The sequence below is a fragment of the Humulus lupulus genome, chromosome 5 (genome assembly GCF_963169125.1).
Source record: "Humulus lupulus chromosome 5, drHumLupu1.1, whole genome shotgun sequence".
Classification (NCBI taxonomy): Eukaryota; Viridiplantae; Streptophyta; class Magnoliopsida; order Rosales; family Cannabaceae; genus Humulus; species Humulus lupulus.
Genome location: NC_084797.1, coordinates 222,917,489 through 222,932,876, shown reverse-complemented (window position 1 = coordinate 222,932,876; position 15,388 = coordinate 222,917,489). Strand labels below are relative to the sequence as shown.

Here is a 15,388-nt window from a genome sequence, read left to right as displayed (position 1 = left end):
TCCATACATAGGTTTTTGTTTTCTTCCCCAAACTAGGTTACCCGTCAATCCTTAAAATCAGGAATAGAGTCTAGAATTCATTTTAGGGGAGCTATTTATCATTTTTTAGGGGTAATTAACAATTTAATTATATAGCTCATTTACTTTATCACCAAAATTTCACTTATTTTTTTTAATTTTAATTTTTCTTCTAATTTTATATTATAAATATAGTAATCTATGTAGATAAAATACTATAACAATAGTAATAAATTAAGCATCTATATTTTTGGTCTTACCTAGCTAAACAGAAAACTCGAACCTTCCCCTCTCTCTCTATATATAGAAACTTTTGACAAACAAATCATTCACCCCAAACCAAAACTTAAAGAAATGGTAAAACTTGGCTTCTCCTTATTAGTGGTTCTTCTCTGTTATCTTCTACTCTTAATCAAAGCAGAGTACTCGACCTCCTCCATCACCAAACAAAGCTCAAACTCCTTAGATTTCATCAAAGCCTCATGCAAGGCCACCACGTACCCTGCACTCTGCGTCCACTCCCTCTCGCCCTTCGCCACCAGAATCCGTCAAAGCCAGCGCCAGTTGTCCCAAACAGCCTTGGCAGTGAGCCTTTCGAAGGCCAAATCAGCAGGGGACTTCGTGTCCAAGATGACCCGAGTCAAAGGCATAACTCCCAGAGAGCGTGCAGCTGTTAAAGACTGCATAGAGAACATGGCTGACACGATCGACCGGCTCAGCCAGTCGGTCCGGGAACTGGGCCACATGGGGAGAGCCGTGGGTCAGGACTTTGCGTGGCACGTCAGTAATGTCCAGACCTGGGTGAGCGCTGCGCTCACTGACGAGAACACTTGTCTTGATGGGTTCGGGGGGCGTGGCATGAATGGGCATGTTAAGGCTTCCATTAGGAGAAGCGTTGTGAGTGTTGCTCAAGTCACTAGTAATGCTCTTGCCTTGGTTAATCGTTTTGCTTCTGAACACCACCGCTCGCCCACCAAGGCTGCTGATCTTGTCCATGACCCTTAATTAAGACTTGTATTTTGTACTACTTTTGGGCTTTATTATCATGCGGTTATTATATATACACATAAGATGTTAAAATCCGAGACTTTAGACTTACATATATGTAAAGATCAAACATGTTATATGTATATAGATCACTATCAGAGAGAGAGAGTGAGGTTTTTGTCTCAAGAGGTCCTATATATATAATATGCTTTTTGGCTGTGTATTATGTTATATATGTTTGTCTGGTTAACTATATGAGATGAGATGGTATATATAGCAGAAAACCCTTTCTTGCCAAAGGATGAAAAAGCAGGGAGACTAATCTTGATCTTGCACGTCAGTTGTTGAACTAATTACCATCTACATGAATTTAATGAAATGGATGGTTGAGTTTTCTCAGGTAATTAATTAGTATAGCAAAAAGGGTCAATATTTCTCTTTCTATGATCAATATATACCAATTTGGATCAGTACATTTTATTTGTGAGAGGGGAAAATATTTTGAGCAAAGTTATTTGTCACTCAAGGGTCTACATCTCTGATCCAAACTGACATAGAATTATTAGCTACCTACCTATTTGTAATGTATATAACTTGAATTGAAGCCTAGTGCTGAAATGGTATGTATTAGGGGAGTATGAGTAGGTTTTAAGCATATTTATGGACATGTATATATTTTTATTAAATTTATATTAATATCATATAAATTTTAAATAAATATTCTATTTTAATTAAATAATTTATTTATTTTTGTTTAAATTTATATTTGTTCTGATTTTTGAATTTATGAGTGACAACAAGAAATTATATATTATATGTTTAATGTAATGTTAAATATTATACACAGATTTTAAATTTAAGCTTCTTACTATTTAAAAAAAAAAATTTATTGCTAATTGATAGTAGATTATATTATATGTTTAATATGATATTATTCTAATAAGTGAGTTTAAATTTAATTAAATTTTATTGAAGTTATAAAACGTAAAATTTTATTATTTTTAAATAATTATTATTGTAAAATATTATATTTTAATTTGTTTAATTATTTATTATTTTTAAATAATTATTATTGTAAAATATCTCAAAAATATCATATTTTAATTTGTTTAATTATTTATTATTTTTAAATAATTATTATTGTAAAATATCTCAAAAATATCATATTTTAATTATTTATTTTATTTTATTTAAGTTTAAGTGTTTATAAACTATAATTAAAATGAACATTAAAAAAATAAAAAATTGTTAAAACAAAATTTTTTTGTTATCTACTCATTTATTTATTATATAGAAGATATATATATATATATATATGCAAATCTCAGGTGGATATATGGCTAAACTCATCTATTGAATTCTTTATGCAAATATCATGTGGATATATAGCTTTTAAACTCATCTATTGAGTAGATTTTAACAATCTCTTTAATGCGAGACTTAAATTTTGTGTCCAATATAGCACAAAAAATTAGTCATTATCATATTTGACTAAATATATACTAATATTTAAAAAAGTCACCAAGATGAATAAAAAAAATAATATGATTAGTCATTAATTATTAATTAATAAATTAGTAATAATATAATAAATAAAAAATTAATATTTATTATTGTGTCAAATTTGACTCATATTATATTTTTTTTAGCTAAATTTGATACATTTTTATAACAATGCATCACTTTTTTTGTGCACTTTTGTAAAAATACAATTGGGAAATATATGCTAAAAAAAAAAGAAGCTAAATTGATCACCTGATAATATAGTTAATGGCATCAGTGGACTTTTGAATGAGAGGGTTATGTGTAATTTTTTAAAGGGAATGAGTTGCTATTTTATTAAAAAAAAATTAGTTTAAATTTGAAAAAATATTACCGAATTGGTTAAAGTTTTCGAACTTCAAAATAATAATAAGGAATAGTTTGTGGTCATGTGATGTATTTGTTTTTTATACCTCACATCAAGTAGTGTCATATATTAATTTTTGTTTTGATTTTTATTCTGAATTGTGTAGCTCTGTTTCTTATATATCTATTGTTATATCTATATTATATTATTATATGTTGTACACAGGACGCTTATACTCTCTTATTATAATAACAGTCGACACATTATTATACTTTACTCGACAATTACCTAATTTATGGACTAAATCATGAAGAACCCAGAGGCTACAATAATTCCACATTCTGTGGGCTAATTAATTAATAAATTTAAAAAAAATAAATAATTAAATCATAATATAATAAAAACAAAGTAGTACATATCTTACATATTATTTGATTTGATTATTGTTTTTATCACTTGAGTTTGTCTAATTTTTGGACTGCCTCTACCCGCAGACCACCAAATTCTGATTATTGTACTAAAACACAACATAAAAAGACGCAATAAACACTTTATCAAGAGTCTTATCTTAATTGAAAAACCAATTGAATACTATATATACTATCACTCAGATATATTTTAGACTTATTCTTTATTGTGTTTTGATTCTGTCGATCGGTTCTTCTAAAAAAAATTACTAACATGAGATAGCTCATGGCCATCCATCTACTAAGTAAGACAAAAAGTTTGATTAAAGAGATTTAATTATAAAATATGCTTATGTATAGCTAAGTAAAAATGGGAAAAAGTAAAGGTTGGATTCAGTAGCTTTTTTAAGGATGATAAAAGTAAAGAGTAATATAAATATATAAAATTATTTATTTTAAGTTTTTTCTTTCCTTTTTTTAAAAAAAAAAAAAAATCAAAGGGGAAAACTTTGTTTTATGAAAGCTGAATCAATATGTCGAGACAATGAAGAGAACATCCCAGTGCCCCCCACAAGTGATTTCAGTACTGATTTGTGGACCATGTGAATAAGCCCAAAAGAAAAGTTGGCAATAGACAGGACCTAACAAAGGGTGACCACATGGATTTATGTGACATCTTCTCAGTCTTTTTCCATCCACACACTACATATTTATATATATAAACTCATGCCATCTTAAAGGAAAAGGAAAAGGAAAAGGAAAAGAATGGTGCAAAGGAAAGGCCCCCCTTTTTTTCTAGATCATCTCTTTAAAGTGGAAATGGAGAGTGTAAAACTAATTAATTAAAAGCATTATTATGGGCTCCTCCTACTAACCCTAGCTAGTTGATATAATATTAATGATGCTCCTTTTATTCATTTGTTGGTGAATGAAAGAATTCCCATATCTATAAAGGTGTTCGTTGTTGAATTTATTAGTCTCAAGTCCTTTGTTGTGTTTTATTATTTGTGGTGATATATATTATGACCTTTTTTGTCTTATCGATTTGAATTGACAAATAATCAGAAGAAAGTTGACAAGAGTAGTGGGACTAGTCTAATTAGACTACTAGGACTTTAATTAGTTTTGATATGGTGTGTGTCATCTGAGACTGAGTTCCTTATTAATTAGTTCATATATTAGAGGCCATAATAATCTTCCAAGCATATTATTAAGCATAAAATGTTTATTATTTATATTTAATTATTTACTTATCTGTAATTTCGTATCTTCTTCTCTCTGTTTTTCATTTTCACGATGAGGTTCAATATATCAAAATAAAACAAGGCTATTTCTGTGAAGATTTCATTAATCAAGATATATATGACAGATGATGCACTTAATTCCTAATAATAATATTCTCTTATTATAGCACTAATCTTTCTTCCTTAAAAAACTATCATTATCTAACACATATATATATATATATATTTCTGATCTCTTACTTGTCGTATATATAACACTGGTAATTAACTATAATATCATGATATTTAAAAAGATTATAGCATATTCTACTGCAAATGGAAATTCCCTTTCCCATTTGTGAGAATCTATTAATTTGGATTTGGATTACTCCTATCCTATGATATAGTAATTAATAATATTTATCTTTCTTATTAAATGCTTGTTGTAAGTCGTGTCTTCAGACCCGCAATTAATAAATTACGTGCACGATATTTTATGACATGATCGATGTTATTTATGATAATGATGTAGCAATTGAAGAATTTCATACAACTCATGATATTCCATATATTATTCATACATATCTCAACTCTTCTCAAGTGTACTATCTATGTTTGTATATTAAGTTATATAGCGTGACATATATTATATGTGAACAAAACCTTGTAGGGCCATTTCATGCATGAACTAAAAATATCAATATCAACTTTTGACACTTCTTGGGTCCCAAAAATACTTTGGGAACTAATAGAACCACAAGCTTTTCTCCATAAATTGGTAACCTTTCTTCTAAAACTCCCCCAAACCAAAACTCTTAAAAATTATTATAAGATTTTATTTTTTTGAGGAAGTTATATTATTAGAGATGAAAATTTCTGGCTTAGCACATGTTGCGGTAGCTGTTTTTGTTCTCCAATATTTATGTAACCAAACAACTCCCATCTCAGCCATAAGCACATTCCCCAACCAAACATACTTTAACTACATTAAAACATCATGCAACGTTACAATCTATCCCAGATTGTGTTACGAGTCTCTCTCTGTGTTTGCAGAGAATATCAAAACCAACCCCAAACTCTTGGCCTCCACTGCTCTAAACGTGACCCTTGAAGCCACAAAAACGACGTCGGCTATCATCAACAGGTTGTCTAGGGTACAGGGTTTGAGTCCCATTGAAGCTGCAGCTGTTCAGGACTGCGTGGAGGTGATTGGTGACTCGTTGGACGAGCTGCAAAAGTCAGTATGCGAAATGGGTCAACTCGGAAGCTATGATTTTGCGGTTCAGATCAGTGATATTCAGACTTGGGTTAGTGCTGCTTTGACCGACGATGACACTTGTGTTGATGGTTTTTCTGGGCGTGGCATGGATGGTCATGCCAAGGCCACTGTCCGGAATCATGTGCTCAAAGTTGCTCATCTTACTAGTAATGCTTTGGCTCTGGTCAATAGCTATGCCTCACTGGTTCAAGCTGCCTTGTTGCCTTAAGTTTTCTGTTTGGTTCTCGGGAAAGGAAGAAAGAAAAAATTGGAAAAGTAAAGCTATTATTGATTAAGAAAAGATCATTTTAGTACCCTTTTGGCATAAACCTTTTATCTTTCGGGGAACAAAGATATATATGACAGGGGAAGTTTTTGCCATATATTGCATAGTGTAAATCTAATAAGAAATTTGTAAGTGCATTTAAGTATGCATATATTTGTGTATATAATTATTGGGCATGATATAATTCTAAATTTATGTACATCTGTTGCTCAATTCAATTAAAAGAAGTGTACACCTTACAAATGTTGCAATGCTATAGTTAACACAATTTATAAAAAATATAACTTGTGTTTTAAAAAATTGTACTAAATTTGACACATGTTAAAAGTTGTACTTAATTTAGCACAAAATATAATATAAATCAAATTTGACAAATCAATACATGCTATTTTTTTATTTACCATATTACCACTAATTATTATAATTTAGTAGTTGACAATTAATGACCAACGATGCATTAATTTTTTTTTATTTCTTTTAATGACAAATTTTTTGGAATACACAATTTGGATTAATAAAAATAATAAAAAATTAATTTTTGTATATTCTTAATAAATATTAAATGAATTATTGATTTTTTTGTGTTAATTTACATCTTAATGCATTGGATCACAATTATAATTATTGAGCAAAATATATTATTAACTCATTTTATTGTGCTAAATTTGGTACAAAATTTCCATATTGGAGAAAGTCTTTGACGTGTACGTGGAATATCATATGGTCTTAACTAAAATCATTTTGGCTTGTTTGAGCCATTAATATTGGAGCAACGAATATATATATATATATATATATATATATAGACTAAGGAATATTTAATAAGTGCACGACTCACTTTTTTAATTGTTTTTTTATACATAGATATATATACACACGCATAGAAAACAATAAGTGACCCTTTTATCATAAAGTTGGTGATGATAACCAATTTAATAATTTGATTCCGATTAAAAAAATTAATAATTCGAGAAGCCATGTTTAAAAGTGAGTCATTTTCCAAAGATGAATTGATAAGTAATAATAAATAATGTAAGCATATGCAAAGTGAACAAAAATAATTATATATATAGGACCAATTTTGCAGGATGACTCTTTTAGCAGCAATCATTTTAAATAAGATCGACTCATAGTTATTGTTTGCTATAGTAGAGCTATTTAATTAATAACTGGTCCAAATTAAAATGACTACTTACAAAATGTACATCGAAAAATAGTTCTAAAAAATGTCATTTTCACCCAAATATTGGTCATAATTCCATCAAATTCCTCAAAATATAAGTTCTTGTATTAAGGTCCCATATTAAATTTGAACATTTTGAATTAATACCATAGATGCTGCTGCAACCAAGGTTTTCAATGTTGGATTGTGACTTACATTTCTTTAATTGGAAAGTGGTTGGTATTCTTGTAATAAGTCATGTCCACTTAAGATATAGTTAGTTAAGGTTGTTTAATAATATTTCTGTTGTAAGCCTTAGTGTATAAAAGGCATAGCTTAGGACTTAGTTTGATCAAGAGTTGATTGTACTAAAGTCTGGTTTTTGGTTTCTCTGTTCTTGTGGAGAGTGAAAACAAGAGTGACTGTGAGGCTTTGGGGTTTCGGCCTGGTTATTGGCTTGTAAGCTTCTGAGCTTGAGTGTATTGTTTTACAAGCTTGCTCTTTTATTTTGTCATTGTTTTCTTGCTACCTTGCTGTGTTGTGATCCTTTGCAGATATCAAGCTATAACTCTCACACTCAATTCAATTTGAAGGTTAGGTAGAGGTCTTCGTGGTGCGGGTGGTGCGGTTTTTCTCTAATTTTTTAGACCGCATTGCATATACGGTTTGAACAATTTTTCAAATCGCAACTCACACTATATAGACATCAAACTGCATAAATTGCACCGTAAAAATGCAGTGTGGTGCAGTGCGATGGACGGTTTATCCTTATCACAAAATAATTTAATAATTAAATATTATAATTAATAAATATTCATAATAAATCTTATAACTATAGAGTGTTTAACAAAATAATTAAATGTACAACAAACTAATAAATTTTTAGCAAAACAATAAAAGTATAACAAATTAATAACAAAGAAAAAATGTATTAAAAATAAAAAAATAAAAAAATAAATATATAATGATGCGATGCTGTGTGGTTTGAACCACATTTATAGAATTGAAAATCGTAAACCGCACTGCACCACGTGGTTCACTGTGAATGATTTTAAACCGTAAATTACAGTGCAATGTGGTGTGGGCGGTTTGTGCAATGTGAGCGATTTTATGAACACCCCTAAGGTTAGGGGTACTCGCTAGTAAGTATAAGTTCTTAACTGAAGATTGATTGGGGGTGGAAACCGCCTCCTTAATTTATATTTTAACTTTAGTTTAATTTTTGATATAAATATTATTAGAAATATATATAGCATAATAATTGATATATAAAAATTATATTTTTTAATGGTATAATTATATTTTTCATTATTTTATATTTAATAAAAGTATTTTACAATGTTCTTTTTAAAAAATAACTTTTTTATTAAATGGTACCTTTCAAGTCTCTATCCCATTTCCCATTTAAAAAGAGATGGAGCGAAAATAGATAGCGATTTTTGGAGCGAGGCCAAAATTGTGGAAATCATATCCGAATCTCGCCCGTTTACATTCCTAACTGCAGCCATAGTAATTTGTTTACACAACTCCAAAAGGCCAAATGGCAAGCCCATTGCAACAACATTTCTCAAGAGATTTGATTTGGTTCATATATTTGCGAAAGTGGGAAAGCATTATAGCTTAAAGCAAAAGACTTTTGTTGCATTGTGTAGTCTGCACTTTTAAGCACATACAAGCTCTTTACCTCCCTAGCTAGTAGCTACCTTTGCACATATTTTAATTAAAGACAATAATTCAAGAATGGTGAACTATAGTAAGGAAGATTCGTTCTTACTCACTTATCTTCATAACAAACACATCAACTTTAATTTCCACCGAACTCGATCTTTAATTCAGAATTATAATACAAATAAAATGAATGCAAACTATTCGTATATTATAGAAGAAACCACCTTATTCATCTCATATGTGCACATGTATCTTGGTACCAATCTGACAAAGCACCATTTTTTGGTCCCTACATGCCACAAATTGACTACCATGTACTTTTAAAGTGTAATTTCAATCTAAATTTTTTATTGTTATATATGGCGTAACATTTATTATTATTATTATTATTATTATTATTATTATTATTATTATTATTCCTAGTTTGTTATACTTCATTGATTGGTGGTTCAAATAATGTTAGTTCCAGTACTCATTGAAAGTGTAGTTCATTTCTTGGCAAAGTGAGTTATAATTAGCAAGTTTCCATTTGATGAGTGGTGAAATAACAAGAGTGCATATACATAATACACATATATTTATATTTATATATAAACAGTTGCTAATTTTAAGGCTGGGGACCCCAGAAAAGGAGTAATGCTTTTATGGGAAGAGAATGCACATGCTTGCCTTGTCTTGCCACATTGGATTTATATGCATTACAATCTATAGAAATAATGGTTTTGCAAAGAAAATTTGGTTTGAGTTAAGAACAAGACAAAGACTCTTTAAATCTAAAGAGTAAGAGACATTATTGATGAAATAAAAGGCTAGGTGGTGTTTTTTAGCAAGTGATGAATGTGATTGGTGAAGAGGTTGAGTCTTATCACTTATGGTCTTTCGTTACTTTTATTAAGGCTGTGATTTAGGCACAATTTTCTGGAAGATGCACCTCCAAAAAGGCCAGCTAACTACTGGGACCATAATCGATATTGTCTCTGTTTCCAAATTTAAGAGCCTTTAAATTTGGCCAAAAGTCACTTCAAAGTTTTTTCTTTCACTTTTTAATTGTTTCATGCTCTTAATTAATCAGTATTATCACTAATTATTAGCTTATTGTTAGGTCACCATCGTTTCAAATGTCAAATTACCTTTAGTTTAAACCTGATCTATAACACATTTTTCGGGTTTCACACTTGTCGTTCAAACCATTAAAACCAAACTAATTCTTTTAAACATCACCAACCAACTACTTCATCCTTTTCTATAATAACGGAAATGTTATTCATGGGATAGGTAGTTCTCTTTTTTTTTTTTTTATTGAAATATATACACTATATATATATGACATAGATACCCACTAATCATGGTGAGTTTGAAATAATTACCTCTAATGTGAACTGTGCTTATAAAGTTAATCGCCTAGTAATAAAGTGTTGGACTATTGACATGTGTACCTCATCAATCTTTATATATATATATATATAATATTACACACCATATAAAAACACAGCTTATTGGGTGGGGGGACTCATGTGACTCTACATTGGCTATATATATATCACATGCAACATTAGTCATTGTACATAAAATAGGGACCTCTTTGCCATCAATCATATATACACACACTTTCTCCCCCCTAAAAACCAAAAAGAAAGAGCTCAAAAGATATGGATCACTATTCATCTCAAACAGCATCAATGGTAGTCATCATGGTGATGATCATTATTCAAAGCTTGGTAGCTATAGCCTTAAACGAACCTATTCACATGGATGCCAACACTGAGTTCATCAAGACCTCATGTGGTGCCACAACGTACCCCGACCTCTGCTTCACCACACTCTCAAGCCACGCCTCTGAAATCCAGAGCAGCCCTCAGCTGTTGGCCGGGGCAGCTCTCTCGGCCACGCTCAAAACGGTGTGTTCAGAATCAACCACAATGACAAAGCTGGCCAAATCCCAAGGCTTGACTGTCAGAGAAGCTGCAGCCTTAAACGACTGCATTGAGGAGCTTGGGGACTCGGTGGAAGAGCTTCAGAGGTCTGTTGGTGAAATGGGCAAGAAAGATATGAACTTTGAGATGCAAATGAGTGATATTGAGACTTGGGTTAGTGCTGCTTTGACTAATGAAGATACTTGCGTTGATGGGTTTTCGGGCAATGCCATGAATGGAAATGTCAAGACCACTGTGAGGGGACACATTGTTAATGTTGCTCATATGACTAGCAATGCCTTGGCTCTTGTTAATCACTATGCTATCCTTCATGCTTAGGCCTTTTTCTTTTTTGGGTGGGATTCATTTCAATAGGTTTGGTGTGGTTGATGATGAAGATTAGTAGACCTGTTTGTCATAATTATATATAGTTATATATTGTAGACTGTGTTTAATTAGTGAGATTACCATAGCAATAGTGGGGAGTTAAAGTCTTGACCTTTAATCACATGCTTGTATGTATTTTCACCTTTGTTGTCTAGTTAGTTTGATAAATAAATGTATGAAGTTTGGATTTTGAAATAGGCAAAGAATCTAGCAGTAGAACTTCTCTTCCTTTCTCTCAAATATTACAATTATAAATAGTCAAAATATATGTGATATAAATCACGAGAGTTTTTTTCTTTTCTTTTTGCCTCGCACAATAATTAATGTTTAGAGTAATTTGTGTTATCATTGTATAATTTTCAAATATAATAACATTTATAATGCATGATCAAAATTATGTGTTAAATTTGGCAAAATAAATAAACATTATATTAACACAATACTTGCAATTGTGCTTTAATACACAATACAAATTGATATAAAAATAGACTAATAATAATAATTAATAAATTATATATTTAAAAAATAATTAATGGCACTATTGTGATTAAAAAAATATGTAGTAAAATTTACCAAGATAAAAAGTACACAAAACCTAAGCAGAAAAGGAATGTGAAAACGAGATTTTGTAGGACAAATAAACTTTTTGTTTTGAGAACTTACTTAAGATGAACTTAATTGGGACAATATTTAATAAAGTCACATGCACATATATAATATTGACTAGTAGTGGTGTTTGGTATTTGGACAAATGATTAAATTCAGTGACTATATCTGTACGTCCAATTGACACATGTCAATCATATGTGGTCTTAAATTAATTTCTCTAAATCTGTACCACCTAAGTTTACTTTTTTGCTGACTATACTTATCTCTTTTAGTCTGCAAAATACAGAACAGACCCACTACCGTTTTGTTTTTGGAGTTCCTTTTTGCGTTCTCATCTCTTCATATGAGAATTGCAGCCTCACTATATATGCACAGTAAACCATTTATAATAGTTGTTAGAATAATAGCTCAGCATTTTGTCTCCCAACAAATTTATTATATATGTAGAGAATGGAGCAAAATCTTATCCTTTCTTCCCAATATCAGACCTGGGTTTTTCGATAATATGATGCAAAAGTTGTTTTCTTTTTCTATTAATATATATTTTTTATCATTATTGTTGTTGTTTTATGTTCTGGTGCCGCTATCTAACGAGATGTTTTGAGTGTTAATGTTCACAATCACTCTACTGCAACAAGAAAAGAAAACGAAATGAACTTGACAATATGAGAAAAACGACAATAATTCTTAAGCGACAATGAGATTCAGAAAAACGGCAACAACCTGATTAACAAATAGAACGACAATGAAATTAGAAACAAGGTTAAAAATGATGAAATTTGAACAGACGTCATTAAGAAAAAAAAACCACAAATAAATATAAAAATGACAACCATTTGAAGTTAAATAGTGATAAAAACGACACTAATTTGAATAATGAGAAAAAAGTGAATAATTTGAATAATGAAAAATAGGGACAATGAAGTTGGAAATCGACAACCATTTTCATAACGATAATTAAGTTTAAAAGGAGTAAAATTTTGAATGATATGAAAGTTGAAAGACAACAATTAAATTACAAAACGAACACTTAACTATTTGCATAAAACGATGATTAAGTATAAAACGACAATCTTTTTTAATAATATAAAAGCGACAATAATCTTGAATATTTTGATAGATGACAATTATATTAGAAAATGACAACATTACTATTTAACTAATAAAAAATGACAATCGGTTGAACTTTAAAGAGAGAGACGAATTTCACTATTAAACAAAAATCTGCTTTGATACAATTAATCTACTTATTAGCACTTAGTCATCTTGTTAATAGTATCAATATAATTTTGTATAGTGTCTTGTCTTTTGACATGGTAGGTTTTCCTCTCTTTTGAGGGGTGTGAAGTGGTTGTGTCCTGTTAGGTGTTTTGGTTTTGTGAGGTATGGAAACAAGGAGTAATTCTATGCATGATTTAGAAGAGAGATGTGTCGCTATCAGTTTGGAAGAGGAGGAGAATGGAGACTTGTCTTATGATCAGGTGGAGGAGGGGGATAATATTGATGCTCGGTTGTGTATTGTAGGAAAGTTTTTGAATGCAGGATTAGTTGACTTCCAAGCCATGAAGCATATGATGGCTTCTTTATGGAAACTGGGCAAAGGAATGTATGTAAATGAATTGGAAAATAATCTTTATTTGTTTCAGTTTTATCATGAGATCGATATCAAAAGAGTGCTGGAGGGTAGCCCTTGGACTTTTGAACGTAAACAACTTCTCATTTCAAGGTTATCACCAGGAGAAACCCGCACTCATTACCATTGAATAAGCTTGATATCTGGGTGCAAGTTTATGACCTTCAACCGGGGTTTAGATCAGAAAAGGGTGTTGAAAGATATCAGAAACTATGTTGGAGTATTTATAGAAGGTGACCATAATAATTTTGTTGGAGTTTGGAGGGATTACATGAGGATTCATGTCACTATCAACATTGATATGCCATTGAAAAGGAAAATGAAAATACGTAAGGCAGGAGGAGTTTGGTTTTGGGTCACGTTCAAATACGAATATGTTCCCACCTTCTGTTTTATTTGTGGGGTGATTGACCATGCGCAGAAGTTTTGCAACAAGATTTTTGAGCAGCCAGTGGAGGAGTTAGAATGCTTGTATAAAGCATGGGTGAGAGCAGCCTTGAAGAGGAAGCAATATCAAATTGGTGCCAAGTGGTTAAGGTTTGGGAGAGTAGAGGTCGATGCTGGTGGGAGCAGTGGTGGACAGGCAGTTGACGATGGGATATTCAGGGCATTTAGCGGTAACCCACAATTACAGGGATATGGAAGTTATGATGGACATGTGGGGGATAGAGGGTCATTGAATCATGGGAGAGAAGATAGGGCAATTATGAGGCCTGAAGTTGTGGGAAGAAGACTTGTCGAGAATGAAGGGATATTGAATGAAGAAGAGGTGGGAAATGAAGATGATGATATTCAAAGAGAGGGGTTGACTATAATAGAGTTGAAATGGAGAAGGACAGTTAAGGACATATTCCTGGAGTCAACTCCTGATGTGGATATGGATCAATATGAAGTTGGGCTTCCAAAAAACTTAGTTGGGGTGGGCATTGGCAATCAGGCCCGCTAGGTGTGTTCAAAAGAAGCCCAGATTTTTTTTTAAAGTGAAACAATTTGTAAGAAGGAAACAATAGAGAGGATACGGATGCAACTGGGGTTTGAGGGTACGGTGAATGTATATGCGCAAGGGCACAGTGGGGGTGTTGCGATGTTGTGGAGATTTAAAGAAGATGTTGAACTTTTAAGCATGTCACCTAATCATATAGATATGGTCACTAGGGTAGAAGGGATGATTGAGTGGCGCCTCACACGATTGTATGGAGAGCCGAATAGAGCATTGATGCATCATACATGGGAGCTATTTCGTACACTACAGAGAAAGTCGAATCTCCCTTAGTGTGTGATAGGAGATATGAATAACATATTAAGCCAAGAAGAGAAGTCTGGAGGAAGACCCTACCTAAATTGGCTGCCTGAAGGATTCCATAGAGTTTTAGCTGATTGTGAGTTATTCAATTTGGATTTAGTTGGGTACCCTTACACGTGGGAGAAGGGTAAAGACACTAATCAGTGGATGCAGGTGAGGTTAGACAGAGCATTGGCGACTCAGTCTTGGAGAGACTCTTTTCTCTCAGCTAAATTATTTAACTTGGAGGTCTCATCATCAGATCACTATCCTATTTTTTTTGGACCCAATTGACCAGAAATTTTTTCTATCGACTTCAAAATTAAAGTTTGAAAATGCTTGGCTTCGTGAGCCAATGTGTCACCAACTGGTTAAAGAATGTTTGGAGGTATGTCAGCATCTTGATATATAAGGCAAGTTGAATTATTGCAGTGAGGTGTTGGCAAAGTGGGGAAATGAAATAACAGAAAATTTTAAGCAAAGGTTGTCGAGGTGTAAGAGAGTGATAAAAGAGACAAAAGGAAGGAGGGGTGTAGATTCTTTGCAAAGATATAGTGATGCAAATAAGAATTTTTTTGAGATACTAACGCAGAGGGAAGTTTTATGGAAGCAAAGATCAAAACAATTATGGCTCACAAAAGGGGATCAAAATAGCAAGTTTTTCCATGCTACTGCAAGTACTCGTAAGCGAAACAATCAAATTCAG

General features: G+C 31.7%; 3 protein-coding genes across 3 annotated transcripts; all 3 read left to right on the top strand.

Moving 5' to 3' along the window:
* LOC133778230 (pectinesterase inhibitor 7-like) lies at positions 1-1,236 on the top strand. Its single transcript, XM_062218100.1, has one exon. The coding sequence runs from the start codon at positions 373-375 to the stop codon at positions 1,021-1,023; it is 651 nt and encodes a 216-aa protein (XP_062074084.1). The 5' UTR covers positions 1-372; the 3' UTR covers positions 1,024-1,236.
* A 4,026-nt stretch (positions 1,237-5,262) lies between these two features.
* Positions 5,263-6,241, top strand: LOC133834002 (21 kDa protein-like). Its single transcript, XM_062263543.1, has one exon. It carries the CDS (start codon positions 5,351-5,353, stop codon positions 5,969-5,971), a length of 621 nt encoding a protein of 206 aa, XP_062119527.1. The 5' UTR covers positions 5,263-5,350; the 3' UTR covers positions 5,972-6,241.
* A 4,158-nt stretch (positions 6,242-10,399) lies between these two features.
* On the top strand, positions 10,400-11,353 carry LOC133778229 (21 kDa protein-like). Its single transcript, XM_062218099.1, has one exon. The coding sequence runs from the start codon at positions 10,508-10,510 to the stop codon at positions 11,108-11,110; it is 603 nt and encodes a 200-aa protein (XP_062074083.1). The 5' UTR covers positions 10,400-10,507; the 3' UTR covers positions 11,111-11,353.
* The last annotated feature ends 4,035 nt before the right edge of the window (positions 11,354-15,388 follow it).

Bases quoted from the DNA above. Each gene is read 5' to 3' on its own strand.
- LOC133778230 (XM_062218100.1), top strand. From the start codon at position 373: ATGGTAAAACTTGGCTTCTCCTTATTAGTGGTTCTTCTCTGTTATCTT.
- LOC133834002 (XM_062263543.1), top strand. From the start codon at position 5,351: ATGAAAATTTCTGGCTTAGCACATGTTGCGGTAGCTGTTTTTGTTCTC.
- LOC133778229 (XM_062218099.1), top strand. From the start codon at position 10,508: ATGGATCACTATTCATCTCAAACAGCATCAATGGTAGTCATCATGGTG.